Source organism: Loxodonta africana, chromosome 22 (genome assembly GCF_030014295.1).
Source record: "Loxodonta africana isolate mLoxAfr1 chromosome 22, mLoxAfr1.hap2, whole genome shotgun sequence".
In the NCBI taxonomy this organism is placed as follows: Eukaryota; Metazoa; Chordata; class Mammalia; order Proboscidea; family Elephantidae; genus Loxodonta; species Loxodonta africana.
Window position 1 is genome coordinate 37,698,634 of NC_087363.1, and position 14,038 is coordinate 37,712,671.

Consider the following 14,038-nt stretch of genomic DNA (forward strand, 5'->3'; position numbering starts at 1 on the left):
CCTCTCGGGCCCCTGAGCTGCCAGAAGGTAGGTGTGGCTAGGCAGCAGGTGTCGGCGGCCTGGCGATTCCCTTCCCTGGGCTGCCTCTCTCCTGGTCTTCAAACTCTGGGGCTGGATGTCTGGGTGGAGCTGTTACTCAGTGGCCCAGGGACCTCAGCCAGGACCTTCGGGTCTTGAAGTTGCTGGGTTGTGGGTCACAGTATCGGATTTCTACAGCGGCAGTTGGCCTTGGGAGCACCAGTAAGGCCACCTTCCTCTCCCGATGGTTTCATTCACAGCCGCCCAAAGTCTTAGGCTGTGTTGTGATGGCCTGACCCCTCTGCTCCAGGTAGCTGGTGCACGGTCCCTCCTGCAGGCGGCCCAGGCTGGCGGTGGGGGCTCTGTACCCTGCTTGCCTGCGGTGTTGGCAGCAAAGCCTGTTTCTGTCCTCTGGTCCAGCGCAGGCCCCCATAACATCCTTCTTCCCAGCCTGGTGGATGCCACCCCCCATGGGCCCAAAGGTTACCAACTGCAGGCCCCTGCTTTGGCAGCCAGAAGTGTTCCCCCCATATATACCCCATGGCTGTGTAAGGAGGTGATAGTGAAAGGAGGTTTTGATGTCATGCTCAGATCCCCAGGACCCCCCGGCCCACTGGACCCCCACCATCCCTCAGTCAGCAGGTATAATGCCAGGAACCCCAGGGTCACCTGATCGTGCTTACTCTGAGAAGGGGAGGCTGAGGCCCTGGGAGGCCCGGGAGAGGAATTTGGAATAGAAGGTAAAGAGCAGCTGGAGAAGCAGGGGTATTGGGGGAAACCCTGAATTTTCAACCTGTGTTGACCTGCGTTTGAATCTTGTGTGGACCTTCCTCCCTTCCAAGCCTTCGTTTCCTCGGCGGCAAAGAGCCCTTGCCAGAGTTACAGTGAGGCGACCTGCCAAAGCACCCAGCAGCCGACACAGGAGTTGCTCAGCAGGGACTTGGCTTTGAGGGAGAAATGTTATCAATTTGGTTGAAATCCTAAGAGCTCACACTTTGTAAGCACCTACTATGTGCCAGACGCTGCTCTAAGCATTCTGTACACATTAGCTCTTTTCGTCCTTGCAACAATCCTAAGAGGTAGGAACTATGATCCCACTTCTGTATTTGAGGAAACTGAGGCACAGAGAGATTTATATGCACTGTGCAATTTCTTCTGCTGGGAGTTGCCTTTCCACGGAGAGGGGCCTGTATGAATGCACGTGTGTGCATGTATGCGTACATGTGTGTGCATGTATGCATGTGCATGTGCGTGTGTGTGTGAGATCAGCTGGTCTAAACCACAGCCCAGAGAGGAGCAGGGCTTGCCCTGGTCAGACAGTGGTGAGTAGCAGGGCTGGGGACTCCCCAGGGCCACCTGTGGCCTTTGCTGCTATTGGTCCTGTGCTTAGGGAACTGGTATCTTACAGGCAAGTGTTTCTCCTTTTGGAGGTCTCCACTTCAGGGAGAAAGTGACTACCCTCCGGGGTGATGGCAGTAGGGGCCCCAAGCCCCAGGTGATGTGCCCGGTGGGGCTTATCCCTGCCCTTGGACATGCTCCCAGAGCTGTTGTTGTGGACTAGGGCCTGCCTGCGGCCTGCCCAGCTGGACACTGCTCCTCTGCAGGGCACAGAGCCAGGCCCTGGCCTCCTTTGCCCCTGGGGGGAGGAGTGCTCTGACATTGGCCCCCAGGATCAGAACAAACAGGCGCCACTTGACTTCCCAACCCTCACAGCGCCGGGTGATCCCTCTGCCATTTAGCAAGTGGCTGAAAGAGTTGACCATGTTCTGGGCCCCAGTCCTGACTGTCACTTGTTCACTGGGTAACCTGGGGCCAGGTCATATCTTCTTTTTGAACCTCAGTTGTCTCATCTGTAAAATGGAGGCAGGAGTGCCATCTCCCAGGGGGATTGTCAGGAGCAGAGACAATAGGGAGTAGGAGAACCTCTGGAAAACTGTCAAGTCTTTGGCAAGTGAATTGGGTTAGGCCTGGACTTAGTGGGGCTGGCCCAAGTGAACCCTAGCCTGATGCCAACCCCCAGATGTTCACAGTCTGGCAAAGGAAGCCATACACACACGTGTGTACATTGTTGTGCACGTGTACACATATTACAATCTGCTAGTGATCATCTCTTTCGTAGTTGATTTGTTTTATATTTTACCAAGCATCTCCCAGTCCATTAGCATTCCAGCCTCCCCTGACTCTAAGATTCACTTGGGGAGCAGGTTAACAGTACAGATTCCTGAGCCCCCACCCTGAAGATTCAGGTGGTACGTCTGGGGTAGGCCCAGGAGTCTGCATTTTTAGGTGATGTGCAGAGACATGTGGAAAATTTGGTCCTCTACGAATTCCTTCCAAGAGCCCAGAGATTGCAGCAGGGACCATTTTAAAGATGAGGAAACAGGTTTCCCCCTTAAGGAGAACTTTGGACTTCATCCAGAGTTGCATGTCTCTGAGTGAGAGTCAGCCTTCTGAGACCCCAGTGCCTGGTGAATGGTGGGGCGGCGCGGGCTGGAGGCGGCAAGAAGGAGAACCTGGGGTGGGCAGGAAGGGCTTCCAGGAGGAAGTGACACTTGGGCCAGGTCTTCAAGGTGGGTGGGATCCACCTAGACAGAGAGCCCACCAGCAAAACACAAGTTTGAGTGGGGAGGCCCCAGGACTCATGCAGGGCAAGAGGAGGAAGGGGTGGACAAGGGTAAGGAGCCTTGGATTTAAGGTGGAGAAATGTAGAGATCATTCTTCAGGCAGCTGGGAGCCACTGATTGTTCTTGAGCTGGGGCTGACATGGCAGGTGGTGGGAGTCGAGGGCAGGATGTACCTCCAAGGGAGTGTCCAGTGGTTGGGATGGCTTTGTCTTGGGATGCAGCACAAGTAGCAGGCTATGAGAAGGCAGCACTGTTTCCCTGCCACTGTGCCTCTGGCGGGTGGAAGCCGTTAAAGCTTACACAGCTTTGCAATGAAATGTTAATGGAGGCAGGGAATGTTTGGCGGTTGGGAAGCCCCTTGCTCCGGGAGATGGCCTTCCCCTGTATGAAGAGCGCAGTTAAGCACTGTCAGTCTTCACCTGAGCCTGCACCCCGCCCCTGGTGTGGATTTTAACACTGAGTTTTTCTTCTAGCTGGGCAGTAGCTGCTGTTAGGCACCATCTTGTAGTGCTGGGAGCCGCTGCCACCGCTGCACCAACATCTGCAACCTGAGAGAATTAGATATGAATCCGCTCCACCCAGGTTTGGAACAAGAGCTTTAACCTTCAGCCTCTGGCACCCACCGTGTCTTACAGGGTTGGGGTTGTTGGGAACATCCACACCCTCCACCGCCTCCTTTGGGCCTCAGTTTCCTAGTCTGTGACACAAGTTCCCCCAGCTCTGAGGGTCTATCCGTGGAAGAGGCTGGTGTGCGCCCCTTTGGTACAGCATGGATTTGCTTTGGGTCCAGGGCCTCAGTTTCCTCATCTATAAAATGGGCTTGCAAATGGACACACAAAGACCTCTAAACTCCATTTTGAGACTTTGACTTTGTGTGGGATACAGGGGTTTTCCCCAGCACTTGGCAGACCCTGAAAGGGCCAAGGAAAATTCACTCCAAAGTCCTTTTTGGAAGATGCTGAGGGAACACTTTAGGAAAATGGATTTTCCTAAAGATTTGTGGAGTCCCTGGGCGTTGCAAATGGTTCATGCACTCAGCTGCTGACCAGAAAGTTAGAGGCTCAAATCTACCCCGGAGGCACCTGGGAAGGAAGGCCTGGTGATCTACTTCCGGAAAATCTGCCACTGTAAATGCTTTGGAGCACAGCTTTACTCTGACACATTGACTCAGTGGCAACTGGTTTAAAGATTGCCTCAAAAAAAGGCAGAGCTTACAGAGTTGTGAACACTTTTGTGGAAACTTATGCTCAAATGCCGGGAGCACGTCCTTTCTTTCTTCAGCAGAGGATACGGCCCACCCTTCCTTTCTCTGGCAGTATTCTGCCATCTGCCATTGTTCTTTGTTCTCTCACCCTAAAGAGGAGCCCTCAGAGCTACTGAGATGTGAGGGCTCTTTGCCCTGAGGCTGCGCATCCCCAGAGCACTCAACGGTCAGTGCGACACAATACTTGCTGTGCCAGGACCTGCACTAAGTGTCAGGAAACAGCTTAATAACACATTGTTCTTGCCCACAAGCTTGTCCCAGGCAGTTACAGTGTGGGCTAGGGTGGAGTTGGCCTGGCCGCAGAGCCTGGAAGGCTCTGTGAGCGCTTGGGGCAGTAGATCTGGAAGCTGGTCCCCAGGTGAGGTTTGAAGATTGCCTGTGAGTTACTCAGGGGAAGGGCTCACCAGGGGAATAGCTGCAAAGGTGTGGAGGCCTGAGAAAGCCTGGAGTCCGTGGTTCAGTAACCCCTGGCAGGTCTTGGGTGGGTTCCGATGGTGGAGGGTACCAGAAACCCAGTCTCCAAGTAAGTGGAGCAAAATTTCAAGCAACAAACCACTTTGCCCTGGGACAGACGTGATACGCTTGGGCACCAGTGGCAGACATTGCTAGTCGATCTCCACCTGTTACCTCAGGCACCAGATGCAGACATTGTTGATCAGTTATCACTTCTGTCTTACTAAATCCCTAGCTGTTTCATTTCACTGGCACCAAACTCTTGTTGAGCTAAATTTCTGAGAGAGTATGAGGTAAGGGTGGAGATAGGAAGGAATAGGAAGGTCCTTCCTCTTTGAGGAGAAACATGTTTAAAAGAGGAACAACTAGGACATGGAGGTTGTTTACATTTAATAAGCTAGGAGTTTTTACTCACTTTAGACTGGATATTATGCCCATTTTACAGATGGTAACACTGAGGCTGAGAGAGAGAAGGTGATTTGCCGAAAGCGGCATTGCAAAGAATGCCCTGACTGGCTTCCATGACACAGCCGGGGAGACTGGGCTCTGGGTGGCATTGAGCCACAGGCACCCTTAGCTGACTGACCTTGTCCTTGAGGGCCTGTCTGCTTCCAGTTGCTGTAGAGCAAGGGAGGAGCTGTCTGTTTGCTTTTCACAGGCCTTGAGAAGAGGGCCGCTTCAGAGTGCTTACAGCTGAAATGGGAAATTTGAGGAAATGGAAACCAAACCTTTCTTTTTTGTTGTTGTTGTTGTTTTTTTGCAGCCTCCAGAAATAATCCTGGGTTCTACAGAGCCCGGGATCATGGTTGACCTCACCCACCCCCACTTCCTGCAAAACCAGGCTGCCTGGCGGGGGGAAGGGGGATGTCAGAGCGGTGGGGAAACTGAAAGGAGTGACAAGCGTGTCATCAGTGACTCAGTGCCGGGAGGCCACTGCCTGCTGACTCACCCGCTCCAAGGCTGGGCCCCTCCAGCCGCTGACTGGAGCAGACCAGGGTGTGGGGAAGGGGATGAAGAGGGGCCTCGCTGACCCCCCATACCCTAGAGCAGTGCCAGGCTGCAGTCTGACTGTTGTACTGTTACTGGCTCCCAAACAACAGGAAAACAAAACCAAACACCTCAACGTGACAAGCCAGTCCCACGGTTTGTCCAGGGAAGACACAGATGACACACAGGTCAGGTGCCAGGTGTTCCTGAGCCCCCGTGTGCAGCATCAATAGATGTGCGATTAGGAGCCCTGTCACCTGTACGTGAAAGCAGGCCCCGGCGTCCACTGCAGACACCCTGGCAGCCCTCCTTCTCCTCCTCCGGCTTTTGCTCAGCTATGGTTACAGTGTGTGCCAGGGAATTTACCGAGCGGTCTTTGGGGTTTGAGTCCCTGCGGATAGGATCTGTGAGGCTTAACTGTTCTCTTCCCCTGGATTGTCACCTTCCTTCAGGAATCTGATTTCAACCAGGCTGTGAGGCCGAGCTCGGTGGCGTCACAGCACCTTCTCCTTAAACACTTTCTCTGTGCCCTTGGCCAGACGTGGCACTCCTATCCTGCCTCTGAATGTGTAGAATAATTCTTGTGTTGTTTAGAACAATGAGCACCTCCCACCTGTGGGTGGACATTAGCACCATGAGGGCAGGAGGGTGACCTTGGGTTTCTAGCAGTGTTCCTAGACCAGGCATATAGTAGGTGCTCAATGCATGCTGCAGGAGCATGGGGCAGATGACAATGGGGGCCTCAGGTGAATGTCAGCTCAGAGAGGGGAGGTGACTTATTCAAGGTCACATAGCATTGAAGGATGACCCCATCCTTTCCAAAGCCACAGGCTTGACCCTCTGGGGAGGTGATTTAGCTTAACACACAGACACAGTTTCTTATCTGCGTCACCAGTGTTATCAGCCCTAGGCCTTGGCCTAGGGAAAGGAATTCAGCCACCTGTCCTGGGTTGGTCCCTAATTGCAGAAAAAGACACCACCTCCAACCCATCCTAGAGGTGTTTCACTAATGACGGCGAAGCTGACAGCTTCAGGGTGTAGGGGCTCAGACTCAGACTCTACAGGTCGGCCCCTACCAAAAAATTGCAACTGCTTACAGGAAAGAGCCCAACTTAGGCAACTTCTGCCTCTCCCAGAGTGGAGGGGGAGTTGGGCGGGCGGTCGCAGACAAGCTGGGGCTTCTAGCCCTACCATCTGCGGGACAAAATCTAGGGTCTAACCATGACCTCCCAGGCCTCCCCTCCCGTCTCTGTCCCACACTGGCTTTCTCTCTGTTCCTTTAATGTGCCCAGCGTGACCCTCTTTATACACACTGTTCCCTGTTCTTAGAACACCCTTCCCCCAGATCTCTGCCAGAGAGATCTCAGCTTCAGTGACATTAAAAGCATGGGCCTGGGGCAGAGCGTCTGGATTCTAGAACCCAGCTATGTGACCTTGGGCAAGGGGCTTCCCTTCTCTGGGCCTCATTGCCTGTACTGAGGAGAAAATGAATCGTGCCTGGAAAGGGCTTAGTGCAGTGCCAGGCCCACCGAGAGTCCTCAGTAAGCGTCTGCTGTTAGGTGAAAGCAGCCCCAGCCGCGTCACGCACACATCTGTCTGCTTCAATGTTTCCTCCGTGCTTGTCAAGGAGTCCTGGTGGTACAGTGGTTAAGCACTTGACTTCTAACTGAAAGATCTGTGGTTCTAACCCACCAGGCGCTCTGAGGGAGAAAAGACCAGGTGATCTACTCCTGTAAAGATGACAGCCTTGGGAACCCTCTGGGGCCGTTCTACTCTGTCCTATATAGAATCTGCTCAATGGCACACGACAACTAAAACAACACTGTCAGGAGTATTCATTCAATTGCTTATTTCGTGTCTGCCTTCCTTCTGGAATGTCGGCTCCTTAGGACTCTCCTCTGGGCCCCTGGTTCCTAGTGCAGTGCTGGCACCCACACAGTGGGGTAGGTTCTCAGTAAGTCTTTATCAGACAGTCACGGCGTGCCCCAGTTCACCCTGCTCTCCTTTTCCCCTGACCGCTGAGATGACGAGAGGGGAAGTGGCCCGACCCACGTGACCCAGCAGAGCGGTTGAGGACCACGTTCTGACTCCCAGCCCACTGCTCTTTCCCCTGACTCAGCCTCTGGCTTGGCCATGCCTTGGAGCACCTCTGTCCCCCGGCCCGTCTTCACTTCAGGGGAGCAGTGCTGGCTGTTCTGTGCCTCTGCCCCTCTGTGCCTCACTGGTCCCAGCCCTGCAGAGCGGCCTCAGCTTGTGCCTTCCTTACCTATCCGGGGTGTCCACGGTTTGCAGGTTTGTGTCCTCCTCTCTGTTATTTCTGACCGCTGGGGCTTTGGGGTCAATCCTGCGACTTCCAAGGAGATAAGAAAACTGTTTCAACCCCGGCCCTAGACCTTATGTTTACCTACAGAAGTTCTTGTGTGCAGAAGATGACAAGGTGGCTGTAGTTGGGCCCCCAATCCTGTCCCCAAACCCCATGTTGTCCCAGAGGCCAGTTCTTCACAAAACCTGCCCACCCTCACCCACCGTTTCCTTTGCAAACCACAGACCAAGAAGTACTGGTTCTGACAGGTCCCGATCCAGAAGTCACCTCGGTGCAAGTCCTGACCCGCCACCTCCTAGCTGTGTGACCGACAGCATGACCCTCCCCTTTTCTGAGCCTCGGTTTCCTTATCTGTGAAAGAAGGAGTCTTGGGGAGAAATAGAAACTTCTGCAGGCTGAGGGCTGGCCAGGAGCATAGGTGCGTGGAGCTGCCATGGGCAGACGCCATGCTGTCCCAGGGTGGCGAAGTTAGATAAGGAGGTGGGAGGATCTTGCCCGCAGACCCTGGCCCCCAGGTGGAAAACAAGCCCTGTCCCTAGAAGTGTTACCCTGAGAACAAGTCCTCAAACGAACTTCACTTTCACTGTAGCTAGAAGACTGTTGCTCATTGTTTCGGCTTTGTTCCGGGCAAAACAACGCCTGGGTTCCCGGATGACCTCACTGGGAAGAGCGAGGAGGGCTGTGAGGCTGGCTCAGTAGCAGCTCCTGGCGAGCCCGTCTACCCTTCACTGTGCCACCTTAGGTGACCTGGAGCGAAGGTGTGACCAGAGGGGACAAACTGGCCCCAGGCCAAGTCCGGCCTTCCTTGTGTCTATGTTTGGCCCACACAGTGTGTTAAAAATTGGAAACTGTGAAGCCCTGGTGGTGTAGTGGTTAATAGCTATGGCTGCTAACTAAAGGGTTGGCAGTTCAAATCCACCAGGTGCTCCTTGGAAAATCTGTGGGGCAGTTTTACTTTGTCCTTTAGGGTCGCCCTGAGTCAGAATTGACTTGATGGCAACGGGGTTTTTTTGGGGGGGGGAGGTATGCACATAAAAATCCAGATTTCAACATCTCTTGAGAAATTGGAGGATCTGGTCCCAAAGGACAGCTGCAGTTGCTGGAGCTGAGGAGCAGCCGCCCCTCAGCTTACCGAAGTCCCCACTCCTCCCTGCTGCCTCCCACCGGGCTCACTTGCCTTATGGCCTTTGCCCGCCAAGCTCCAGAGGCATTCAAGCTTGTCATGCTTGAGTTAACCTTTCCTCAAGAAGAGATAGACAAGCTAGAAGGATACTGGCCACATGATCGGACCAAATTATTCAATCTTTTGAAGGTATAATTTTTTATGAGAAAAAAAAAAAAAACTTTCTAGGATTAATTTCTCCTTTCTTTCCAAGAACAACTACCCCAGTTACAGTGTGAAAGAACACTCTTAACACAGAACTTAAATTTTATTTTTTGCCCCAGTACTTAATTGTTACCTGGGTGGTGCAAATGGTTTGCGCTTGGCTGCTAACTGAAAGGCAGGTGGTTTGAATCCACCCAGCGGCGCTTCAGAAGACAGACCTGGTGATCTTCTTCCATAAAATTAAAGTCATTGAAAACCCTATGGAGCACAGTTCTGCTCTGAAACGTGGGGTCACCAGGAGTCGGTGTTGACTTGACGGCACTGGGTTTGGGTTTTTTTGGTAATTGTTACCATCCCCACTGACTGTGGCCCGGGATGGTTTGTGAGTAGCATGCCTGTGCAGACATGACTAGTTGATCCCAGCACTCCTCACTGAACCTGTGCCTCACCTTGGAATCTGTGGACACTGTGCTTGAAGGAGCCTCTTCAAATCTACCAGGAAGTCTGGAGACACCTGGGTTTGCTAGAGGAAGGCTTTTGTCCATAGTGGCAACTGTCCTACCTGCTTCTATGCTGTTTAATCAGCACAAAGGACTTCTCTGCCTGCCCAACTTGTACCTGTGGCCCTGGGGCCTGCCTGCTCCCCAGGAGCCCTGCTTGGCCTCTTGTCTCTATCACATAGTCCTCACTTCCCTGTTTACCTACTTCCCTAATTTGTCAGCCTGGCCTGAGGCTTGGGGCTGACTTTTGAAAGGAGCCAGACTCCATTTCACTTTGTGAAGTTACCAAAACAAGTGACTCAAGATAGCAGGGGGTTGAGAGTATGGACTTTGGAGGACACAACAGGCCTGGAAGCCCATCACAGCTTAAGCAGCCTTTTACTGTATTGCGTAGCCCTGGTCAAGTGACTTCACCCCTCTGCACCCTGGTGTCCTTATCGGCAAAATGGGGTGGCAGCAGCACCCATGGAGGAGACTAAAAAATGCATGCCAAGTGCTTAGCACAGTGCCTGGCATGCCGTAAATGCTCATTAAATGCACCTTATTTTTTTAAACACTTAGGATACAACGCCTAGCATACAGTATAATAAAATTCCAATGTGGTCAGCTTTTTTCTTCAATAATGGCTAGTAATTTTGTATGTACTAGGCCCTGAGCTGAGCATTTTACAGGCATCATCCTATTTAAAGTCCCCGTGCAGCAGGTATTATTTTTATCCCCATTTTTCAATGAGGAAACTGAGGCACAGGTTGTCACTTGCTCAGTTGTGACCCCAGTGAGCCCAGAGTGAGAGGACTGACATCTGTTCCAGAAAGGGCAGGACAAGGTGTCTGGCCACCTGCTTGCTTCTGCAGTGAGCCTAACAGGCTGGAGGCTGCTCAAATTTATTTCCCCACCTGTGAAATGGGTCTGTCCTCCAGGTCTCCTCCTGCCCCTCAGTTCTGGGATTCTGGAAGCCACTTGCCCAACCCACAAAACAGCAGCACCCCTAAGATTCGCTGAGAAACAGTGAACTATAAAACCTTTCTTAGAGGCCTGCTCTATGCTGTTGGGGTAAGGGGAGCACCCCAAAGAGGAAAAAGACAAAGAACCTGCCCTCCTGGAAAAAAAGGTGGAAGGTCACAGGTGGTTAAGTCAGTGATAATTAGATTTCAGTCCCTCCATAAGCAGTATGATGAATCACTTTTATATGGCCTTTCTCACCATAGTCTTGTGACTCCTACAAAATGATTAAGTGGGACTATGCAAATAAGGTGCTTGTGTCCCACCAAGGGGATTGGACAGCTTGCTAATAATGCAAATAAGGTGCATGGAACCTCTGTGGGAGTGGGACCCTAATGAGAAGATTTGTCAGTTTTGCCATCTTGCTAGCTTAATAGAGAGCCAATCCCAGAGCAGAGGGGGACTGCCAAGAAGAGACGTAAGCAGAGCTCATCCTTTGGACCTAGGGACGCTACGTTGAGAACCTCGTAGACCCTGGAGACAGCCGTAACACTGAAGATAGCATGAGACAGACACAGCAGTAGAGAAGTGGCAGAGGAACGGCAGCAGCAGAACCAGGAGACCGGTGCAAGGCAGTGCAGTGGGCTTCCCAGCCCACGGAACAAGGCGGGTACAGTGGATATACCTACCCACGGAATGAGAGAGCTGGGTGACTTTGGGCAAGAGACTCCCTCTGGGCGCGTATTGGCAGAGCTAAAGAGCTTTGTAACACGGGCCTGAGCAGGGCAGAGGCTGGGCTGAGGGGTGAAAGGCCGAGGGCCAGAAAGAAGCCTGCATGCGGGCACGGCTGAGAAGCTTTCCTGATCTAAGAACTGTATCCTGAGTCATTCCTGATCCTGAATTGTAACCTGTTACTTCTCTAATAAACCCCATAATCGTGAGTATGGTCTGTGAGTTCTGTGTGGCCATTGCAATGAATTATCGAACCCAGCAGAGAAGTAGAGAGCGCCCTGGGAGGGACAGTTGGTGTCAGAATTGGTAAAGATGGTGGAGAAGGAAGCATGCTGGCCTCCACCTCATAGGAATCAGCCTTGGGCTGATGATTTTGATTCGTTCTCCTCTTGTAAAGTTAGACCAGGAGGTCTGGCGACACTGTGCACCATTTTTACACTGTACCAGAGACAGAGATGTGTCTGATGCTCATTGTTTCCTTGTGGAAATTCAGATTCTGCAGGGGAGGGTGAGGCAGGCTGATGAGCCACATGGAGGACTCCAGAGTCCCCGGACAGCTTGTCCAGGACAAAGAGGCGAGAACTTGGTTTCCCCAAAGCCTGGGACTGAGTGGCAGGTGCTAGTGGAAGCAGCCACAGCGGCACCTACAACTCAGTTCAAGGTCAAATTGGCCATTGTGTGGGCTCCTGACGGTCCTTGGGTTGAGGGGCACAGGGAACAGGCAGAGCATCTGCATGTCCTTTCCCTTTGGGATGTCAGCTTCCCTGCCTGCAAACCTTTCTAAGTTTCTGTCTGTCCCTTAGGCATTAGGCACACCAGCCTCGGGAGTTCCCATTCTGACCTTCTTCCAACTGTGTAGCCTCAGGCAGGCTACTTTCTTCCCTGCTTGAGCCTCAACTTCCCTCATGTGCAAAACAAAACTAAAAACCCCTTCCATAATAAGGTTTCTTGAGCAATGAATAGGAAATCATGTTTGTAATCAGCTCAGCCCAAAGGAAGTACTCAGAAACCTGGTGGTTTTTTAAAAAGGGAGAGCGAAGGAACATCTGATAAATCCATGGTGTCTCTGGAACTGGGTTAAATATCCACACTTGTGCCAAAATTACCAGATGATCAGCAAGGTGGTCTTCAGGCATGGCTGGCTCAGGTTGCCTGGAACAGAGACAAGGAGAGTTTTCAGTGAGGCAGGGAGGGAGGCTTCATCCGGGAGACTTTTTATCAGAGCCCACTCTAATCCCTTGTAGCTGTAATAACCAAAGAGGAAGCTCTTAAAATGGGGAATTATGTATTTCAGCTGCTACAAAATAACCCTGGGCCCAGTGCCAAGGAAAACAGCTCTGTCTTTAGTTGGTGGCTGGCAGGGAAGCAGCCTGCTCAAATGTGTGTGGAGGGGACCTGTTCCCAAGCACTTACTGCACACGGGCCAATGGGTTGTTGGGGCTGATGGGCGAGAACTGATAAGCCATTTGCGAGTCTGCAAAGGTGGATGGAGATATTCCAGGGAAGGTGTTTGAAGTCAGGCCAGGTGGGCGGAGGGACAGTGATTAGGCAGAAGCTGAGGGCTTGGGCACAACATCACCGGTCACTGCCACTACCAGCTGAGGGACTTCGGGGGTGTCCCTTGGCGTCTCTGGGCCTTGCTGATCCCACCCTAAGTAGGGCTAAGGCCGTATGAACCCTAAGGGCAGGCGTGGGCTTGATAATAATTATAGCTGTACTAACAACAGCAGATACTATTCATGGAGCTCCTGCCACGTACCAGATGCTGTCTGAGGTGCATTCAGTACACACACACACCCGCCATTTAGTCCTCACAACATCGCTATGAGGTAGGCACGGCTATGCCCATTTTATAGATAAGGACACTGAGGCCCAGAGAGGTTGAGTAACTTGCCCTAGGTTACCCAGCCAGGAAGTAGCTCTCAGTTCCTAGGCCAGGGCTCACACTCTCAGATTCCTGGAGGGACCAGGCAGCCCCCAGAAGGGCCTGGAGCAGGTGGAGGTCACAGCAGGAAATGGGAAGGATCCGAGGTGACCCGGACCTGAGGCCTGGGAGGGACTAAAGGCTGGGATCCCCAGGAGAAAGGACAGTGAACAGATGGGGCCTGAGGGTCAGCAGGGGCATGGGTGAGGATCTTTGTGTGACTGGAGGGTTTGGGCTGGGAGGGCATTATGGTCTGACTTGTGCTGGCATGAGTTCCCTTCAGCTGCTGTGTCAAGAATAGATGGGGATGTGTGCAGAGTGGCGGTGGGGAGACCTACAAGGAGGCTGTGCAGATGCCCTTGTGAGGGCTGATGCCCTGAGCACGGTGGTTGCCATGGTAATGGAGATGTGGGTGGCTGCCAGGAAAGTTCAGGAGGCAGCATCTGTGGGTCCCACTGAAATGGGCTTTTACAGACACAGGTCTGGTCACACACCCCAGAGGGCGTTGGGGGGTGCCTGCGCCTGTGTCCGACCTCATCTGATCTCATCTAGGCTTGGGCGAGGCCATGGGCAGTGACCTCACTTGCAGCTGGCCCTAGGGGAGCCTGAGGCAAGCCCAGGTGAGGGCAGAGGCAACGCAGGTGGAGCACATCCACGGGGTGCCGTGGGAACGAGGCATGGAGAGATCCCCACACCACAAGGTATAGGATGGGCCCCTGCCTTGCACATTCAAACTCCCTCCCTACCCCAACACACACATACTTCCTAGCTCAGCCAAGGGAGCCAGGGAGGCAAGTCCCACCAGAAGAGGTGCCCAGAGTGGCAGGGACTGGAGAATGTGTTCTGTAAGAAACCAGAGCCTGGAGCAAAGCAGTCTCAGGGAACTGCAATTGCTGTCTCCCAAGTTTCTAGAACATTCTCTGAGTGCCAGTGTGGCAGGTGGG

The 14,038-nt window shown here is 52.8% G+C and overlaps 1 protein-coding gene across 4 annotated transcripts in view; it reads left to right on the top strand.

Annotated features, from left to right (window-relative positions):
- SLC6A6 (solute carrier family 6 member 6) overlaps positions 1-14,038 on the top strand; it is a 93,731-nt gene that overhangs the window by 29,522 nt on the left and 50,171 nt on the right. Inside the window, exon 3 of one of the 4 annotated variants that reach the window (XM_023547868.2) lies at positions 3,116-3,224. The exons of 2 other annotated variants lie outside the window; for them this stretch is intronic. In XM_023547868.2, coding sequence (XP_023403636.1) covers positions 3,206-3,224 — 19 coding nt within the window. In that variant the 5' untranslated portion in view covers positions 3,116-3,205. One more of the 4 variants, XM_003409737.3, reaches the window with a different exon arrangement.